General features: G+C 36.5%; 1 protein-coding gene across 4 annotated transcripts in view; it reads right to left on the bottom strand.

Annotated features, from left to right (window-relative positions):
- The window catches only part of EPS8 (epidermal growth factor receptor pathway substrate 8), a 208314-nt gene that overhangs the window by 56793 nt on the left and 131834 nt on the right, over window positions 1–19687 (bottom strand). For all 4 annotated transcript variants that reach the window (XM_018048434.1, XM_018048436.1, XM_018048433.1 and 1 more), the window contains exons 3-6: window positions 17957–18030; window positions 5490–5557; window positions 4298–4459; window positions 2379–2528 (exon numbers count right to left, since the gene is read on the bottom strand). In XM_018048434.1, coding sequence (XP_017903923.1) covers window positions 2379–2528; window positions 4298–4459; window positions 5490–5557; window positions 17957–18030 — 454 coding nt within the window. The remainder of the gene's footprint in view (window positions 1–2378; window positions 2529–4297; window positions 4460–5489; window positions 5558–17956; window positions 18031–19687) is intronic.

Below are 19687 nucleotides of genomic sequence, written 5' to 3'. Positions count from 1 at the left end.
AGTCATCACTAGGTGGACCCCAACACTTGGCTGTAACCCTTGTGATAACCCTTTTATTCTGTCATTTCAGGTTAATAAAATTTAGCTTTCTCCAAAGGAATGATGTTCCTGATACTTTTCCAACAGGAGCATTTGAATGTCTGATGTGGTTTTCTTGGGAATCAATGTGAGATTAGCAGCTAAGAAGTTTGTTTGGTTTGAAGTTTATTTATAGCCAGTGATTATTACTGTATATCACATTCTTGCTGGGATATATTCATCTCCTATTTTATGTCGGCTTGTTCTCTGTAATTATGTATGTTTTCCTCAAATACACACACATACACACACACACACTCACACACACATTGTCATTTAGTTGCTAAGTCGTGTCTGACTCTTTGCAACCTCACAGACTGCAGGCTGCCAGGCTCCTCTGTCCATGGCATTTCCCAGGGCATTTCAAGTATACTGAAGTGGCTTGTCATTTCCTTCTCCAGGGCATCTTCCTGACCCAGGGATCAAACCTGCATCTCCTATACTGGCAGGAGGATTCTTTTACCATGGGGCCACCAGGAATGCTCCCACATACACACATACATACATACATAGTTATATATTATACTCTTTACCATAGGCACAGGTAGTCATAAAATTTTAGAAGTAAGGAGACACTTAAAGATCATATAATCTTTTCTTGTTTTATAATTAGTAAAACTGAAGAATACTCATATGATGATTTGGCCTACGTCACACACCTATTAAACAAGAATGCTAACGTGTCCTAGTCCAGCATCACTTGGATAAGAACACCCTAGTTTCAGGAAGAATGTCTAGGAGTCCTGAATTTCCTATGGGCAGGGTGTGGAGTTGGCTTTCATATTCCCAAGAAAAAATTTATACTGAGGTGGGCAGGAGCACTGTATAAAGTCCCATGATAAAGAAAGGTTAAAACTCAAAAGGGAAGCTGAAAGATGACCCATATAAAAGAAACTACATATATCACTGCATTTATATTTCTAACAGGGCAAGGGAAAAAATCCATCCAAAATGTGGAATATGGCACCAGTGAGTACATGCATAGAGCTGTGTGGTGGTACTCGAGCTTTTAAGCAGGACAAAACAGCATTCAGTAAATCTGTTTGGGACCCATCAATATCATCATGCCCCAACAAATAAAGCAAGCCCTTTATCCTCAAAACTGGAATCCAGAAACTTCACTCAGTCCAATAACAGCTTTCAGGGAGAGATTTTCGAGCACTGAGACATACAGCCGATTTAAAATGTCTTTAAGCATAGCTTTCTGTGTATAAAATGTTTGAATTAAATTTCACTGTTTTCAGAGTAAAATATCCATCTTAATCCTTACTGATATAACAAATCTAACCTTGCAAAAAAAATTCTTAATGCGTTTTATGACTTTACAAAGGCAACATATGAGAAGTAGAATGAACTTATACAAATTATCTATGGCCACAATTGTTTCCAAGTAAGAAAGTCATTTACTTAAATAGTTTTTAGAAAGTCATTTATGACATAAATTGAAATAAAAAGATAATTATAAAATATACTATTTATAGTCAATCTTAATTTACCTATCATATTTTAATGTCAAAGAATTACAGAAAAAATCAAATGACACTTTATGCTAATCTCCCAACATTTTTTATAAGAAAAAGAATGCCTGTATATATTACATACAATCAAGTGGTAAATCACTGTTCTTGGCAAAGCAAAAATCAACTCAATTAAAAACGTTTTCCCTTTTAGAGAAATCAACTCATGAAATAAAGATTCAAGGTTGCAGATAAATTCTAATGTCCAATAAAGCATCACAAATTACAGTCACTTGAAATTTACAGTGTACTTTGAAATATAAATCTTCAGGATATGGTGTATTATTACCAGTAACTATGCTCAACTCTTTTCACATTATGACTTGGGGATTACATAACTTGAGCAATTTTTCAAGTCACATAATTGAACAGTAACCCTTAAATCAGTACGATGGAAAGCATCCAAATGTTCCACTGCGATAACCCATGCTATGTGATTGGTGCCAGCACAAAACAGAATGAAACAGATGACATGGTTATTGTCTGTGAAGCATGATTTTTGAAGAATCAGTCTTTAATTATAAGTCCAAGTCCCTCAGTGAAGAATTTAACGTATTATCTGCACATTTTTAAAATAAACAGAATGCGTCTGATTTTTTTAAATAACACTCAATCTTCTCTTTATTTATTTAGCCTAGACATCCTGGGGAAGATACTGAGCTGCTTTTCCTTACAAAACTGTAAGACACTAAAAATCTAGTACTGAGTAGCCATATGATTGAAGAAGGTAATCAAAAGCTAGAACATCTGCTTAAAGCGAGAGAAAATTCACCAGCCTTTTACCTTAATCTCATCACACTGGAAAAGATGAAGGTCTGGCTTGCTCTGGGTTGGCTCTTTGCACACCAGGGCAAGAATCGAATCATAGCTACAGGAGTGCATCACAGCTTGGCAATGCTGAATGGTGTTCAAAGGAAAATTCTCCAATTCATTCTAAAAAGCAAAAATACAACTTGCCTTACTTTTCATTGGATATGTAAAATCTGCTCCACAAAGAGCTCTAAGCATCATACCAATAATTTTTAAAAGTACGCAAACCACATTGAAAATGAACACTAGTAAACACAGAAAATACGGAGGATGAGTAGGTACAACGAGACAGAAAATACACCATCCTGGGCTAGAGGAGCAGTGAGAGAAAGAGCAAAATAGATGGAAATATTTAATAATGGAATGTGATTCTGTTCTTAATAAACAGAAGAAAACCTGAAATTAGCAGTACTGATTTCCTAAGATTATGGGATAGAGAGGATGCCTTTAAGAGAAAAATTAGGTAAACTGAGGCCTCTTTCCAAAGTTATTATCCATCTTACCTGGTATTCTTTTCCTTGTGGCTCTATAATATCAAGGTTTTGCTATGTTTTGTTTTTACTTGAATATTATAGTCAAACTCTTAGTTTTTATCTTTAGTAATCACAAATGTTAAGCTAAGAATAATACATCATTTGTACACTTTTTATTTCAGTGAATCTCTGAGATGGAAAAATTCACTATGTAAGTTTCTCCAGCCAAAAATATTAGGGTTAGAAGAATCTTGCTAAAAAATACATTCTTTGAAATGATTAAGCTGTTTGGTCATATGAAATTGAACAGTCTCTAACCAATAAAAAGGCATGCCAATAAGACCCTGATAGATCAAATAATTACTTCTGAAACAAATTAATTTTCTGTTCATAATAATAATGAATTCTTTGTTAATGAGATACATTTAAGGTGGTTATCCTAACATGAATGGCCTTACACAAATGGCAAGCAGTGTCATGATGTGACTGATGGGAGAAATGGTGGCTTTTTATAAGTAAACAAAATCCAACATCCCTGATAAGTGGAACATAAAAAAAAAAAAAACAATAACTTTTATTACAGACAGCACATATACACAGACATCACACCATAAATTGATTCTAAGCCCTCATTCCTTGGGACCCAGAAAGGTGAAACAAAAAATGCAGATTCCATTAAAACAGAATGTAATTTCTAGGTCACACCAGGGAGATAACAATTTTCTTTCAAAATAAATTAATATTCCTTCTCTATAACTACTTGAAACTAGGAGGATTAGAGAAGCTCCCGGGTATTATTCTCTCACAGAATGCAATGGATGAGATGAAAGAAAGGGCAAATTTTACACCATACTCCTATCAGAATACTTTAACATGATTACAAAAATTATTTTCTTTATCTTAGCAACTCAAATGCCTTCTAGGTGATGGGGCTCAGAAAAGGCCTCTTTTAAGAGCTCCAGCATCTTACCTGACTACCTGTGTGAAAGAAAGGTACCCAGTGTTGACCTGGTGGAAGTTGAGGCACATACACACAAACTCCTTCATCCCAATTCACTCACTGCGGTTCAAACCACAACACTTGGATATGGCTTGGCCTAGCGTATAATTAACATATGTCTTAAAGAATAGTGCCCTATAGGGGCTTTAGTTTAGCACTAGGTATGTTTTTCCCACTTCTTCCATCTTATCATATATGGTTAAAGAAACATTGTATCCCTCTATTTCTGGTTTAAAAACATGATTGTGCATGCATAAAGTATATGGAGAAGGACTTTTTTCCTTCAAATTCACTGGCAAGAGTATTTTATGGTGGCAAATATTTAATATTTACCCATGTTCAAACAATCTGACCTAATGTGAACATAAATATTTTTAGACTTTTTTGAAAATAAAATAGTATATGTTTTTCAAACTTGCCTTTGATTCTAAATCGATCAGGCTCACAGCTTTCTCATCCACCTGAAGAATCATATCTTGAGTCCATACTTTGCCCTTAGCATCGAGCAATTTCAGCTTCCTTATCCCATCATCAACAGTTATCATAGCATCTTTCCGATCCAGAACAAAGGTGGTCAAGTGCTTACGATTGAGAAAAGAAAAAACATAACACACACAGCCTCTTAGTAAACATTTTCCCCCCAAAATTGTAAAGTTAACCTAACTGAAGTCAGCTAGTAGAGGGGAAAGACAAAGACTGGGTTGGTCAAAAAGTTCATTCAGGATTTTCACACCTCTTATGTGAAAACCCGAACGAACTTTTTCACCAACCCAATACAAAGTACTTTAGAACTTCATGGGAACCTTACTGGGATAATAAAGTCAAAACTGGTTTTTGATGAATAGAGGAAATGATGCCTTGAATCATAAAATACCTAAATCTGTTTAATACTGAGCCTTGTTGAACTAGACAAACATGAGAAAAACAAACTTTAAACAGCTTAAATAATATGCTCTTTATATTCCATCTTGGTTATTTAGATGTTTAACAACAGAAGGTGGTCAACAAACCAGCCTGAAAACTAGAGATACTGGTAGTTGAGAGCAGCAACAGCAATTCTAGTTTGCAACAAGTGTCAAACTTTTCACTCCACTGAAACAAAACTTTAAATTTCATTAAGCATGCTTGAGGAAATAGAAACCTAAAAACAGGAGCAATTTAAAAAGTATTCCCTAATTCAATATTTTCTATTATAATAAGCAAAGTTCACCCAAATAGATTCCAATTAAGAGCAAGTATCTTAAAAGACAGCAATAGAGGGGAAATTTTTAAAAAAGAGACCATTGTTTAAACAGAACTTGCAATAACTTTAGACAAAATCATCAAGGCTTATTTCAAGAAGATTCCATAATACAAAATAGACGTCTTTGTTCTGTTTTTAACCAAAAAAAGGCTGATAATGATGAGTAGTTATTTTAATTTATTCTCCATGAAAACAGATTAACTAGATACTTTTATACTTAACATCTGTTTTTAAAAAATCTAAAAGAAAAATTTCAACCCAATTTACAACATCATAGACATGAAATAAAACATCGCTCTGATTTTACTATCAATTTTTATGTCCCTCAAGCTTCATTCTACATTGTAGCAAACATCAAAGTATCTTACTTCAACACGGTATTGGGATATATCTGACAGGCTGCTGACACTGTCCCGTGCATAATTCTTCCTTTGTTCTGGAAAAGAAGTTTAAAAAGCTGTTATTTACCTATGAATAGGCTGAACTTCATATAGCAGTGTCTCATGGCCATCTCTAAAACTAGTCTATCTCATATATAAGTACAGTAGTTGACAAGTCACCATTGTGTGGTTATCTGAAAATACTCATTATTCATATTCAATGAAAAAGTCATGGAAAAGCTTACATGAAATGTAAAAACGATATGACCAACATAAATGATCATAATCCCAAAAGTTAACAAGATTATTCATGTGTAAGGAAAAAAGTTATTTCATCTAAAGATGTTATTAATCAGGGATGTGCTCTTGACCAGAAAAGAGAACAATCTGGCTTGTAAATTTCATCTTGTAATACACTGAGAACAAAATGGAACTGCAAATACTGTCACGGATACTGTATTATATAAGTTAGACTACATTATTAAAATAATAGACACTGCAAGGCACATGTTTCAACATATCCACACTAGGGAGCGGGTTAGAGGAGATTCAAAATATGATTCAATCACACTCAATGCCATTTAACTCTAATAATATTCACACATCTACAGAACACAAATGTGATACTCAGAACTGTAGGTATAAGCTGTTAGAAACAATAAGAAAATTAGGTAGAAAGTTACTGCACCAACTAAATAAAAAGCAAAAAGCAACCTGTTTTTCTTTTGCAAAATGCTGCAAAACCAAAATAAAATATGTGATGGTAATATTTTGTACTTGTTGCTTTCTGATCAAGCAACTTGATCATTTATAAATTTGGGGTTGCCCGATTTTTTTTTTCCTGTGGTGAAAAAAACTCTAAGTGGGAAGCAGAAAAGTTTGGATTATCGCTTTTGTCTTTTGTCACTAAGTAGGGAGACTGATTTTGGCAAAACTCTGCATTTCAGCACCCTTATTGTAAATGCAAGGGTTAAGTAAGCTCAAGTTTCAAGATTCTTACAGCACTAAAATTTATTCTCTCTCTCTGCCTCTGTCTCCACCTCTCTCACATAAACACACCTTAGCTTTCATAATAACCATGTTTTTATCCAAATATAAACCTGTTTGTTTCAGGTAATATAGAAATTTTCTGATTTTGCTACAACAGAAGTTGAAAAGTTCTGCTGAACATAAAAGCAAAGTAAGTACAAAAATACTAACTCGGAAAGGTGATGCATAGGATTTTTTAAGACAATAACTTTCGGTTTCTATGAAACACAATGCCTATGAAAGTTACAACTTTTCATTTACATGTTTCTTAAAGCTTAAGTGAGAATATAAATATGCCTTTTATTACATTACTCTGATACATTCTGATTTTGCTTTTGCAGCATGAAAGTTATTTACTAAAAATGGGCACACTATAACATTCACCAACTGCTACCTTTCTTTTTTTGTTTGGACGATGATCTGAAGAAGTATGATCCTTCTGGTCCTACCAAAACAATGTCACCGAAAAGAAACATCTGATTTCATCTTAAATTTTCTATTCCAATATGACAAAACATAAACCTTAATTTACACCTTTTTAAGAGTGAACAACCATAATTTTTCTAATTATTAGCCAAGGATTAATCAATGTGAAATACGAACAAATGGATACTTGATGGGTTAAGGAAAGTATCTTAACCCATGATAATTCTTAAAAAGTCAATATTTAATTCAGGGACACATCTGAGAAAAATACTTTTAGAAAGAATCAGTATATCAGAATCACTGGTTCATCATATTCTAACACAATTCTCCATGCCCAACTCAGAACATGAGGGCAGTTCTGTTTCCTTTTGTCTGGCCTCAGGACCATAAAAGAAATGCCAGCGGTTGCCATGGTCTCCAATACTGATATGGCAACCCTGGGATGTTCAAATGCTTGACTGAGTTTTTCAGTTAAGTGAATGGCAAACACAATTGAAGATAAAAACTATTAGATGTTTTGTAATTAAATATTCTCATTACAAAACAATAAAACTTTGTTCCCCCAAATTTCCTAACACATAGTTTCTCAATCTACAGAAAAATACTTTACAAAAGTAGAAAACACTGTTTGATAGCATTCATAAACAGTCTGATGCTAACTGAAAGATAAGGTACCATTCCTAATATTCTAAATTAAGGATCCATTGTAGGAATTCCTAAGCTCTTTCTCTTCAGTGTTATACAATAAATAATATGTATGTGTTACAAGAAATCACCTTTTAAAATGTGTAAATGCCACCTAAAAATGTGTAAATGCCATAAAATGGATTTACAAATAAACTAGTAGTTTCAGTGATTTAAGTCAATGAATAAAAGTTACCATGAACATTTTAATAGAAAAATTTGAAATAAAGCTCCTAAAAGGCAATTAGAGTAACATTTAATTTTTAAGAAAATCATATGTACTCTCAAGTACAGCTGTAAATAGTAATTATGCTCCTAAGCCTGAACTATCTCACCCAGAGCTCTAAAACCCTCAATAAAGTCACCATGATACTTAAGATAAAGTCTCTATTGAGGTCAATCACTTTCTCTAAGAAATGGTTCTCAATCTTGGCTGCACATTAGAAAATGAATGTTAAAAAACACTGCATGCCCTCCCCCACCCACACTGCATAGCCCAGGATTCTAATGTAGTTGGTCTAGGATGCAGTCTGAGCATTGGGCTTTGTAAAAGCTCTCCAGGAAATTCTATTTTTTTTCATTCTAATTCCAAGTTTGGAAACTACTATTCCAAAATCAGTACAAAAGGCAACTCAACTACCACCTCCTAAGTTGAAATTGTTTTCTTTCCAAATTAAGAGTGTAAGTCATGGTCAAATAGTTTCTTTCTCTGAGACAATTAGAGTTAGGAACAAACTCGGCTTGACTGTACTGCCACTGATGGTGCTTCACTGTTTTTCCTAATGGCTTTATTCCATGGATCAGATATACAAACCCAAATGGATGGAATTAGGTGGATTCAGTTAGCAAAGATGGAAATTCTTTATGCATTACTGTAGTGTTACTGAGCTGATACAGTGTTGTGAAAACTGCTATTTTACTTCTGGACCAGGTAGTTAAACTTAGGTTTCAGTGAACTTTGGATGATTATCATGTATCACTATAGGTTCATCAAATCTAACAGGTGTATTCCTCTGAAGGTGGCTGCTGACAGTGGAGGAGGCTAGGCTGTGGGGGTTTATGGAAATTCTTGGTACTCCTCAATTTTGCTGTGAACCTAAAACTGACCCCCAAAATGTCTTAATTAAAAAAAAAATAGGTTTCACTTAACTCTTGAATGAGTACAATGACCACTATAACAATACTCAGGTCTCAGCATTTATACCTAATTCTCGTTTGCCTATATTGCTGTTTACACATAAGATAGCAAGTTTTGAAACAGCTAATATTCAGAAAATTGTTATTTTCTCTTTCTCTGAAAACAAAGTGCTGCTCAGAAAGTAAGGATTTGGTTATTAAAAAGAAAAAGTGTAACATAAAAGTGAAAGTGAAACTCACTCAGTAGTGTCCGACTCTTTGCGACCCCACGGACTATACACTCCATGGAATTCTCTAGGCCAGAATACTGGAGTGAGTAGCCTTTCCCTTCTCCAGGGAATCTTCCCAACCCAGGGATCAAACCCAGGTCTCCTGCATTGCAGGTGGATTCTTTACCCGCTGAACCACGAGGGAAGCCAAACATAAAAGTAGCTGCCAAGTATTCCTCTAAGTAAAACAGCGGGTTATTGTTCATACTGCTTTACAGTTATAGAAACTTTCAGCCATAGGAAAGGAGAACTCCTTGACCATTATTTTAGTGTTTAATTTCTGTACAGGAGAGGTGACTTAGCGGGAATCAGTAAGAAGCTAAGCTAAGCTAAGTCACTTCAGTCGTGTCCGACTCTGTGCGACCCCATAGACGGCAGCCCACCAGGCTCCCCTGTCCCTGGGATTCTCCAGGCAAGAACACTAGAGTGGGTTGCCATTTCCAGTGAGTAATAATTACAAGCTCTCAGGATGTAGGCAACTATAAGCAAGACTGACACATCAGTCTTTGAACAGATCACTTTTAAAAACAAACAAGGTCATTTTTACAAAACCACATTTTTTAAGAATTCATTTTATTGCCTGGTCCAACAAGTCGTTAAAATAGCTCATCCCCCAAGGAGAAAAAGAAAAAGCTTTAAAACTTTCAGATAACATAGGAAAATTGCTAAATTGTCTTTTTGAGCCACATGCGCTTGACATGGATGTGGCTGGATGTTGACTCTAACATTGCCCAACCTCCTGGTAATATACAGTCAAGAGACTTTTACTTACAGTTTTTAAAAATGTTTTTCTTAAACTATGTATTTTTTCCAAGTAAATTACACCTTGTCAACAATGAGGATGGAAATAAGAGAAGTGGGTTTTAACCCTTTGGTGCCACGTGAATTTATAGGAACTCTCCTAGATTTCAAATGGGACAATTAAAGAGACTAATAATTCCAAACTAAGAACTGAAAGAAAAAGAAAGATAAGAACAAAATAGAAAACATGTGGGTCAATATCTATTAAGAAAAGCGGTATATTTGAGAACATTGAGTTGAGCACTGTGTAAAAATACAGCAAAGTTTACAGTCAGTTATACAGAAATGAAGCATACAGATAACAGATTACTGATGCTCACTTTACCAGTATCTCCATAAGAAGAAAAAAGAAAAGCAAGGAAAAAACAAATATATCTTCCCACATGTTAACATCACAACAGCATTCAAACTTCAGGTAAAATGAAACTTGAGAGACTGCCTGTCATATTTATCTTTTACTACATCACCGCCCAACAATATAATAAATGTAGGTCATGACAATAAAGTATTACTAACTGGTAATTCTGTGAAACATATTTTTCTGGTGACAGGATGACATTAAACAGCTGATTAGTTATGGTAAGTTGTCATATTCCAAATTTAGCTCATTTAAAGGAAAGTCACTTTTCGAGGAAGTTCAGCTGTTCAGAACACAGCAAAGAACCCACACTTAAATAAAATAAGCCCTCTGAGTGGAAGACAGAGATGTCATAATATCTAATGTTAATATTTGCACATTTTAATGCATAGACTCTCTATTCCCTACTTACAATCTATAAGTAATACTCACAATATTTCCTATTCGTTTCTTACCCTACATATATCAAAAGCAAAGCTAGAAGCAGGCACGTTACCAACAAAGGACAGTTCACCTAATTTTATTAAAACTGCTTGGGACCTAGCCACACAGGAATATACAACAGCTTCAAATACTCCTAAGGGAAAAGATCCTATATGATTTGGTGTAAAGTTAAGGAATGGGCTTCCCTGGTGGCTCAGTGGTAGAGAATCCACCTGCCAATGCAGGAGACATGAGTTTCATCCCTGGGTCAGGAAGATAGCCTGGAGGAGGAAATGGCAACCCACTCCAGTATTCTTGCCTGGAGAATCCCATGGACAGAGAAGCCTGGCAGGCTACAGTCCATGGGGTCGCAAAGAGTCAGACACGACTGAGCAGCTAAACAACAATACCAGCAACAAAGGTAAGGAATGCAGTCTCTGAGCATCTCACAGTACACAAGCTGGAGTATACGCCACTGACCCTCTGAGTCATGGACAAAGGATTACAGGAGCCACGCCCCATCAAAAGGGAATATCTAAGGCTTTTTACAAGCATTTCCCTTAAAAAAAGATTTTGACAAGCAGGCTAGCTGGAAAAAAATACATAAAATTTTCAATTCCCTGATAATGGCAGCCAAATGAAATGTTACCACCGTGAGATAAGAAAAGAAAGAAACTGTAGAAGAGAGAAATTAATATGTATTTCCTACTTATGTTGTCAGGGAGTTTATTGCTGCAGAGCCTCTCACATGCTGGCTTTAAAATTTCTTGTATAATAATGAATAAATGACAGTTTAGGGTGATTAAAACTGCAGCACAACTTAACCATTTTCCTTGAATAAGTTAAAGAATATAGCTAGAAGAAGCAAATTTATTATCATAATTGTGCAGTTCACATTCATAGGACTTATAAAAAATATTTCTAGTGATAGCTGGGATGCACACTTTCAAATATATGATGAAGATTACCTCTTGTTCCTGGCAAAGTATCACTGAGATGAGATGTATGCCATCATTTGGAGGTAACAGTAAAATATTAAATTTGATGCATCTGAGAACCCATGACTAAAAGTTAACCTCCTATACCCTTCCTCACTACCATGATGGGTTCACTACCTCTATTTTTTCATATACACAATATTATATGTATATGAAGCAATGTTATCATCATTTCTATTTTGCAGTTGAGGAAACTGGGACCAGCAGATTAAATCATTCGCTCAAAACAGCGGCCCTTTTGGTAGAAGTGCTATGATTCAGCCACGGATCACGTGGCCCCCCAAACCCATGCACTGCCTCTCTGAGAGAGATACTGAAGCAGTCATAACGGTGCATTATGGTGTCAGACTGAAAAGTGTTCTCATAAAAAAGACCAAGCTACATGAAACTCCCGACAGGCTCTAGCCTGTGCTCGGTACATAAAAAACAGTGGTCATTACTGTGAAACTCATGTTGCAGCATGCTAAATAATGCCCACACATCCCAGAGGAATCCATGTGCTTCCCATGAAGGCGAGTGAATTCTTGAAAGATTTATTCAACTGGTTTAATCATCAGAGAGGAGAAATCTTAAAGGCATACACTGTGACACAATAAATGACATTACAAATCTCTTTTCATTTCATTTCAATTCAGTTCAGTTCAGTCACTCAGTCATGTCCGACTCTTTGCGACCCCATGAATCGCAGCACGCCAGGCCTCCCTGTCCATCACCATCTCCCGGAGTTCACTCAGACTCACGTCCATCGAGTCAGTGATGCCATCCAGCCATCTCATCCTCTGTCATCCCCTTTTCCTCCTGCCCCCAATCCTTCCCAGCATCAGTCTCTTCCAATGAGTCAGCTCTTTGCATGGGGTGGCCAAAGTACTAGAGCTTCCTTTACCAACATGTTAATTACAAAAGAAAAGTTAGAACTATGCAGTTTGGGAGGCTAAACAGTCCTAAAATTAACTAAATAAAGTTAGAGCTTCCACTGGAATTTTATTCCAGTTGAATAAACTAGAAAAGGTTTGTTCAAAACCTGGACATGTTTCTATGCTGCCATTCATCCATGTAACCATTCATCCCATTCACTTATTGCATTTACTGGAAACCTGTCAGAGAGAAGGCATAATGTACATGTGTGTCTTTGTGGACAGTGTGCTGAGAGGGAAAGGTGAGTATTAGCTACAAGGAGGAGTGAAATGTTACCTGCAACTTCAAGGAATTTAAAACCCTCTGACATCTAAGCCTAACACGCTGCTGAGTCTTCTTTCTTCCTGATGATTGCCTCTTGCATTTGCCTGTTTCCTTCATTCTATTTATGTCCTCTGTTTACCTATATGCTGCTCATTTTTGTCACACTATTCCAAATTAACTGTTACTTTTTCTTACAGTCAAGATTCTTAAATTTATGTTATTTTGACAAATTACTTCACCTTAGAAAGGAGCCCCAGTTTGCTTTATATATAAAAAGGGGGAATGAAAATTTACTACTTAAAAAGCTAAAGATGCAGTTCCTAGGTATGAAGACTCAATATTGTGAAAATGACTACACTACCAAACGCAATCTACAGATTCAATATGATCCCTATCAAATTACCAATGGCATTTTTCACAGAACTAGAGCAAAATGTTTCACAATTCATATGGAAACACAAAAGATCCCAAATAGCCAAAGCAGTCTTGAGAAAGAAGAACAGAGCTGGAGGAATCAATCCTCCTGACTTCAGATTATACTGCAAAGCTACAGTCATCATGACAATATGGTACTGGTACAAAAACAGAAATATAGACCAATGGTACAAGATAGAAAGTCCAGAAATAAACCCATGTGCCTATGGGTACTTTATTTTTGACAAAAGAGGCAAGAATATACAATGGGGCAAAGACAGCCTCTTCAATAAATGGTGTTGGGAAAACTGGACAGCAACATGAAAAAGAATGAAATTAGAATACCTCCTAACATCAAACACAAAGATAAACTCAAACTGGATTAAAGATCTAAATGTAAGACCAGATGTTATAAAACTCTTAGACGAAAACATAGGCAGAACACTCGATGACATAAATCAAAGCAAGATCCTCTATGACCCACCTCCTAGAGTAATGGAAATAAAAACAAAAGTAAACAAGTGGAACCTGATTAAACTTAAAAGCTTTTGCACAGTAAAGGAAACTATAAGCAAGATGATCCTCAGAATGAATAGCAAATGAAACAACTGATAAAGGATTAATTTCCAAAATATAGAAGCAGCTCATACAAGTCAATGACAGAAAAACAGCCCAATCAAAAAGTGGCAAGAAGATCTAAACAGATATTTCTCCAAAGAAGACATACAGATGGCTAACAAACACACGAAAAGATGTTCAACATCACTCATTATTAGAGAAATGCAAATCAAAACAACGAGATACCACCTCACACTGGTCAGAACGGCCATCATCAAAAAGTCTACAAACAATAAATGCTGGAGAGGGTGTACAGAAAAGCGAATACTCTTGCACTGTTGGTGGGAATATAAATTGATACAGCCACTATGGAAGATGTATGGAGATTCCTTAAAAAACTAGGGATAAAATCACCATATGACCCAGCAATTCCACTCCTAGGCATATACCCTGAGGAAACCAAAATTCAGAGAGACCCATGTATCCCACTGTTCACTAAAGCACTGTCTACAATAGCTAGAACATGGAAGCAACCTAGATGTCCACTGACAGATGAAAGGATAAAGAAGTTGTGGTACATATACACAATGGAATATTACTCAGCCATAAAAAGGAATGCATTTCAGACAGTTCTGATGAGGTGGATAAACCTAGAACTTATACAGAGTGAAGCAAGTCAGAAAGTAAAAGATAAATACTGTATTCTAACACATATATACAGAATCCAGAAGAATGGTTCAGTTCAGTTGGTCAGTCGTGTCCGACTCTGCGACCCCATGAACCGCAGCACGCCATACCTCCCTGTCCATCACCAACTCCCGGAGTCCACTCAAACCCATGTCCATTGAGTCAGTGATGCCAATCAACCATCTCATCCTCTGTTGTCCCCTTCTCCTGCCCCCAATCTTTCACAAAGGTCTTTTCAAATGAGTCAGAAGAATGGTACTGAAGAACTTATTTACAGGGCAGCAATGGAGAAACAGAAACAGAGAATAGACATATGAACATGGGGAGAGAGGAGGAGGGGGTAAGAAAGAATACGTATGGAAAGAGTAACATGGAAAACTTACATTACCATATGTAAAATAGACAGCCAATGGCAATTTGCTGTATGGCTCAAGAAACTCAAACAGGGGTCTGTATCACCCTAAAGGGGTGAGATGGGGAGGGAGATGGAAGGGAAGATCAAAAGGGAGGGGATATATGTACACCTATGGCTGATTCATGTTGAGGTTTGACAGAAAACAACAAAATTCTGTAAACCAATTGTCCTTCAAAAAATATTTTTTTTTAAAAAAGCTAAAGATTCAATCCTTGAGCAATGATTTCATGAAATTGCTCCTAATACATAATATTAACATTCGAAAGTGAGTCTTAATTTTTATTCCTTATTCCTGTCTTCAGTTCAGTTCAGTTGCTCAGTCGTGTCTGACTCTTTGCAACCCCTTGAACCACAGCACGCCAGGCCTCCCTGTCCATCACCAACTCCTGAAGTCTACCTAAAACCATGTCCATTGAGTCGGTGATGCCATCCAACCATCTCATCCTCTGTCGTCCCCTTCTCCTCCTGCCCTCGATCTTTCCCAACATCAGGCTGTTTTCAAATGAGTCAGCTCTTCACATCAAGTGGCCAAAGTATTGGAGTTTCAGCTTTAGTATCAGTCCTTCCAGTGAACACCCAGGACTGATCTCCTTTAGGATGGACTGGTTGGATCTCTTGTAGTCCTAGGGACTCTCAAGAGTCTTCTCCAACATCACAGTTCAAAAGCATCAATTCTTCGGCACTCAGCTTTCTTTATAGTCCAACTCACATCCATACATGACTACTGGAAAAACTATAACTTTGACTAGATGGACCTTTGTTGACAAAGTAATGTCTCTGCTTTTTAATAGGCTGTCTATGTTGGTCATAACTTTCCTTCCAAGGAGTAAGCATCTTTTAATCTCATGGCTGCAATCACCATCTGCAGTGATTCTTCTGTCTCAGCTCTCTGAAAATAGACCTTTGAATCTACAGTATTTGTGAAAAGCTTAATACTCTTTCTCCTTAACAAAAATCTTTGGGTTATTATTTATATATCTGACTTATCTACATTATTTAGGTCTCTGATTCATCTATTCCTATCCATATACATTGAATCCATCCTGACCTGCTACCAGAGTGATTCAAAACAAATAGGACCTCTTAATTCTCCCCCTCACCCCCACCTCCATTAAAGCACTTCACTGACCAGTCATTCCTTTTAAACAATGTCCAGATGTCAGCGCATTGTTTTTTTCTAATGTAGTCTATGTTTGTTTTTCTGATCTTTCCTGATGTACCACCTTGAACCCTCCAGTTAGTATTCAACTGTTTACAACTCATTGATGCACTATATTTATTCTACAGGTATTAACTGAGCATAAGTTATATATTAGCCACTGAGCTAAACTTCGGGAATCCTGAAGCAAAGAAGGCAAAGGTGGCCCATATTCATGGAGCTTAGGGTCTACTTTTAAAAGGGTTAATACAACTGTTTAAGGCACCCTCTAGCCCCACAAATGCCTGAAGAATTTCAGAGTTTAACCTCTCCATGAAATTCCTCCTGCTCACCCCACTCACATAGAAGAGTTGACCCCACTGCACCACCATCTGTACCTCGTTGCCATCCAAGCTTATTCAGCACTTTATAACATCGCATGCACAGGTCTACCTCACCAAAACAGTGCCCAACCAATGACCATCTCTTATTCATCTTTGAAATGAATCAAATGACATGTAAACAGAGACTGTGAACATCACAGCCAGGCACACAGAAACAAATAAGTATCTGTCTTGAAATGAAAGACTGAAGGAATTATTTTTGCAAAAAAGAAAAAAAGTTTTTCCCTTTTCAGTTTCTTTAAGTCATGCTCTAGAGTGCAAGTTTCATAAAGTCAAGGGACCTTATTACTGGCCCTGTTTGGGGCACATATATTACTGGCCCTGTTCTGGGCACATATTAATCACAAAATAAATATTTGTTGAATATATTCTCTAGATCTACAACACATAATAACTAGGGCATGGTAAGAATGTCACAATATTGTACTCAAGAGAACTGAAACCAAAGCTAATCAGATTGACAAGGTCATAGGAAAATGTATATGGTATAAAATCCATTTTATGGATGTGTTATTTGAGTTGTAAAGTCTAGTCACTGGATATACAGAAAGAGAAAGAATCACAAAATCTTGGAATGAGTCATTTTTACCACAGTCAAAATTCTGTAGCTCTGAATGACATAAAAAGAAAAGAATTTCAACTTGAGAAAATGCTATTGGTTCCTACAGTTGATAACAACGATAGCAAATATATACAGCGTTTTCTGCTTGCCAGGCACTGTACTAAGCATTTTACATGTAGTCACTCATTAAATTCTTATATCAAGCCTATGAGATATTCCCATTATACAGATAAGCAAAATGAGGGACACATAGGTAAAGTAATTCGTTCAGGATCACTCATCTAATAAATGGTAGAACTGGATTTCAACCAGGATGACTGGCTCCAGAGTCTTTGCTCTTCACCCCAATACTAGTCTCATTCTTAATGGGTATACAGTAATAAAAGGCCACACAGATCCCATAAAAGCAAATGTCTTCCTAAACACATGTGATATGTCTCAGGAGTCCTCAACTTCTTTGTAGTATTGAATTCTGTTTTATATTTGAAGTTAAAAAAAAAGTTATTTATAGCTGGGACAACAGAATGAAGACAATGGAAGTTAGAGAAAGATCACTAAGAAATTACATACGGGCTATTGGTCAAACTATAATATTACCCAAAAAGTTCAAGAGCTATAAGGAAGAAGTCCCGCTGTCAACCCATGATCAACAGAATCAGTCATAAAGATCAACAAGCACATCACGCATCATTAGTTGGGGAAATCTACCTAAGGTACTTAGGTTTCCATAGAAAAGTCTCCATAGAAAGCACTGAATACATTTCATCTGCAGTTCTAAATTGTATGACAGCCCATAGAGATTATGGCTTTGGTAGATTCCACAAAAATTATTTTTAGAATAATCCTTATGCATTTATCTCTATTTCATTCCCAATAATATAAACAAGTCATAGGTTCGAACTGTGGCTTTGAATATGTCATTTGCAAAAGTAGGCAGAAATGTATTTATACCCCATTAAATATACGAACATACCATAAAGAGCCTTTGCACTTGTTCGTGAACTGTGATCTCTGTCCATGGAAAAGGTGGCTGATGATCCGTAGCCACTGTAATAAAAAAATAAAAAAATAAAAAAAGGTAAGTGTGATGAGTTAAAGTCCAAACGAAGCAATAAAAAGTCAAAACTACAAATGCAAATTCCAGTGTACCACAATCACCATGTGTTTTCAGAAAAGTATATAGAGTTAATACAGCTGCTTCTGTCCAGAAATAGGCTATTGGATACTGATCCAATATAGATTTTCTCAAATGCCAAGTCAGAACCACAGCCAAGGGACTTCCCTGGTGGTCCAGTGGTTAAGACCTTGCATTCAAAATGCAGAGGGTACAGCTTTGATCCCTGGTAGAGGAGCTAAGATCCCACATGCCTTGTGAACAAAAAAAAAAGACCAAAACATAAAAACAGAAGCAGTATTGTAACAAATTCAATAAAGACTCAGGGAAAAAAAAAAAAACAGCCATGGAGATTCAATAAGATCGAAGCTAGCTTAGAAAAATTTAAGTTTACCATACTAAATTGAGTTTTGAGTGATCCAATTATAAAAAGTTCTCAGTCATTCAAACTATAGCAAAATAGACACTATTGTTTTCACAAATGCCTAAAGAGAAGTTAACAAAAATAACACCTTATCATTAAATCTGACTAGCTATACCCTACTTCCAATTTACTGTTATGTGAAGTAAACATTATTTAAATTTTTAAAATTTACTCAGTAAACATTTATTAAGCCCTTGGAAGAAAAGTTATGACCAACCTAGACAGCATATTCAAAAGCAGAGACATTACTTTGCCGACTAAGGTCCGTCTAGTCATGGCTATGGTTTTTCCTGTGGTCATGTATGGATGTGAGAGTTGGACTGTGAAGAAGGCTGAGTGCTGAAGAATTGATGCATTTGAACTGTGGTGTTGGAGAAGACTCTTGAGAGTCCCTTGGACTGCAAGGAGATCCAACCAGTCCATTCTGAAGGAGATCAACCCTGAGATTTCTTTGGAAGGAATGATGCTAAAGCTGAAGCTCCAGTACTTTGGCCACCTCATGAGAAGAGTTGACTCATTGGAAAAGACTCTGATGCTGGGAGGGATTGGGGGCAGGAGGAGAAGGGGACGACAGAGGATGAGATGGCTGGATGGCATCACTGACTCGATGGACATGAGTCTGAGTGAACTCCGGGAGATGGTGATGGACAGGGAGGCCTGGCGTGCTGCGATTCATGGGGTCGCAAAGAGTCGGACACGACTGAGCGACTGAACTGAACTGAACTGAAAATCTAGAAACTCAATATTCAGAAAACTAAGACCATGGCATCTGGTCCCATTACTTCATGGCAAATAGATGGGGAAACAGGGACAGACTTTATTTTTTCAGGCTCCAAAATCACTGCAGATGGTAACTGCAGCCATGAAATTAAAGGATGCTTGCTCCTTGGAAGAAAAGTTATGACCAACCTAGATAGCATATTAAAAAGCAGAGATATCACTTTACCAACAAAGGTCCATCTAGTCAAAGCTATGGTTTTTCCAGTAGTCATGTATGGATATGAGAGTTGGACTGTAAAGAAAGCTGAGCACTGAAGAACTGATGCTTTTGAACTGTGGTGTTAAAGAAGACTCTTGAGAGTCCCTTGGACTGCAAGGAGATCCAACCAGTCAATCCTAAAGGAAAACCGTCCTGAATATTTATTGGAAGGACTGATGTTGAAGCT

Source organism: Capra hircus, chromosome 5, assembly GCF_001704415.2.
Source record: "Capra hircus breed San Clemente chromosome 5, ASM170441v1, whole genome shotgun sequence".
NCBI lineage: Eukaryota > Metazoa > Chordata > Mammalia > Artiodactyla > Bovidae > Capra > Capra hircus.
This window is presented reverse-complemented; position numbering and strand designations above follow the sequence as displayed.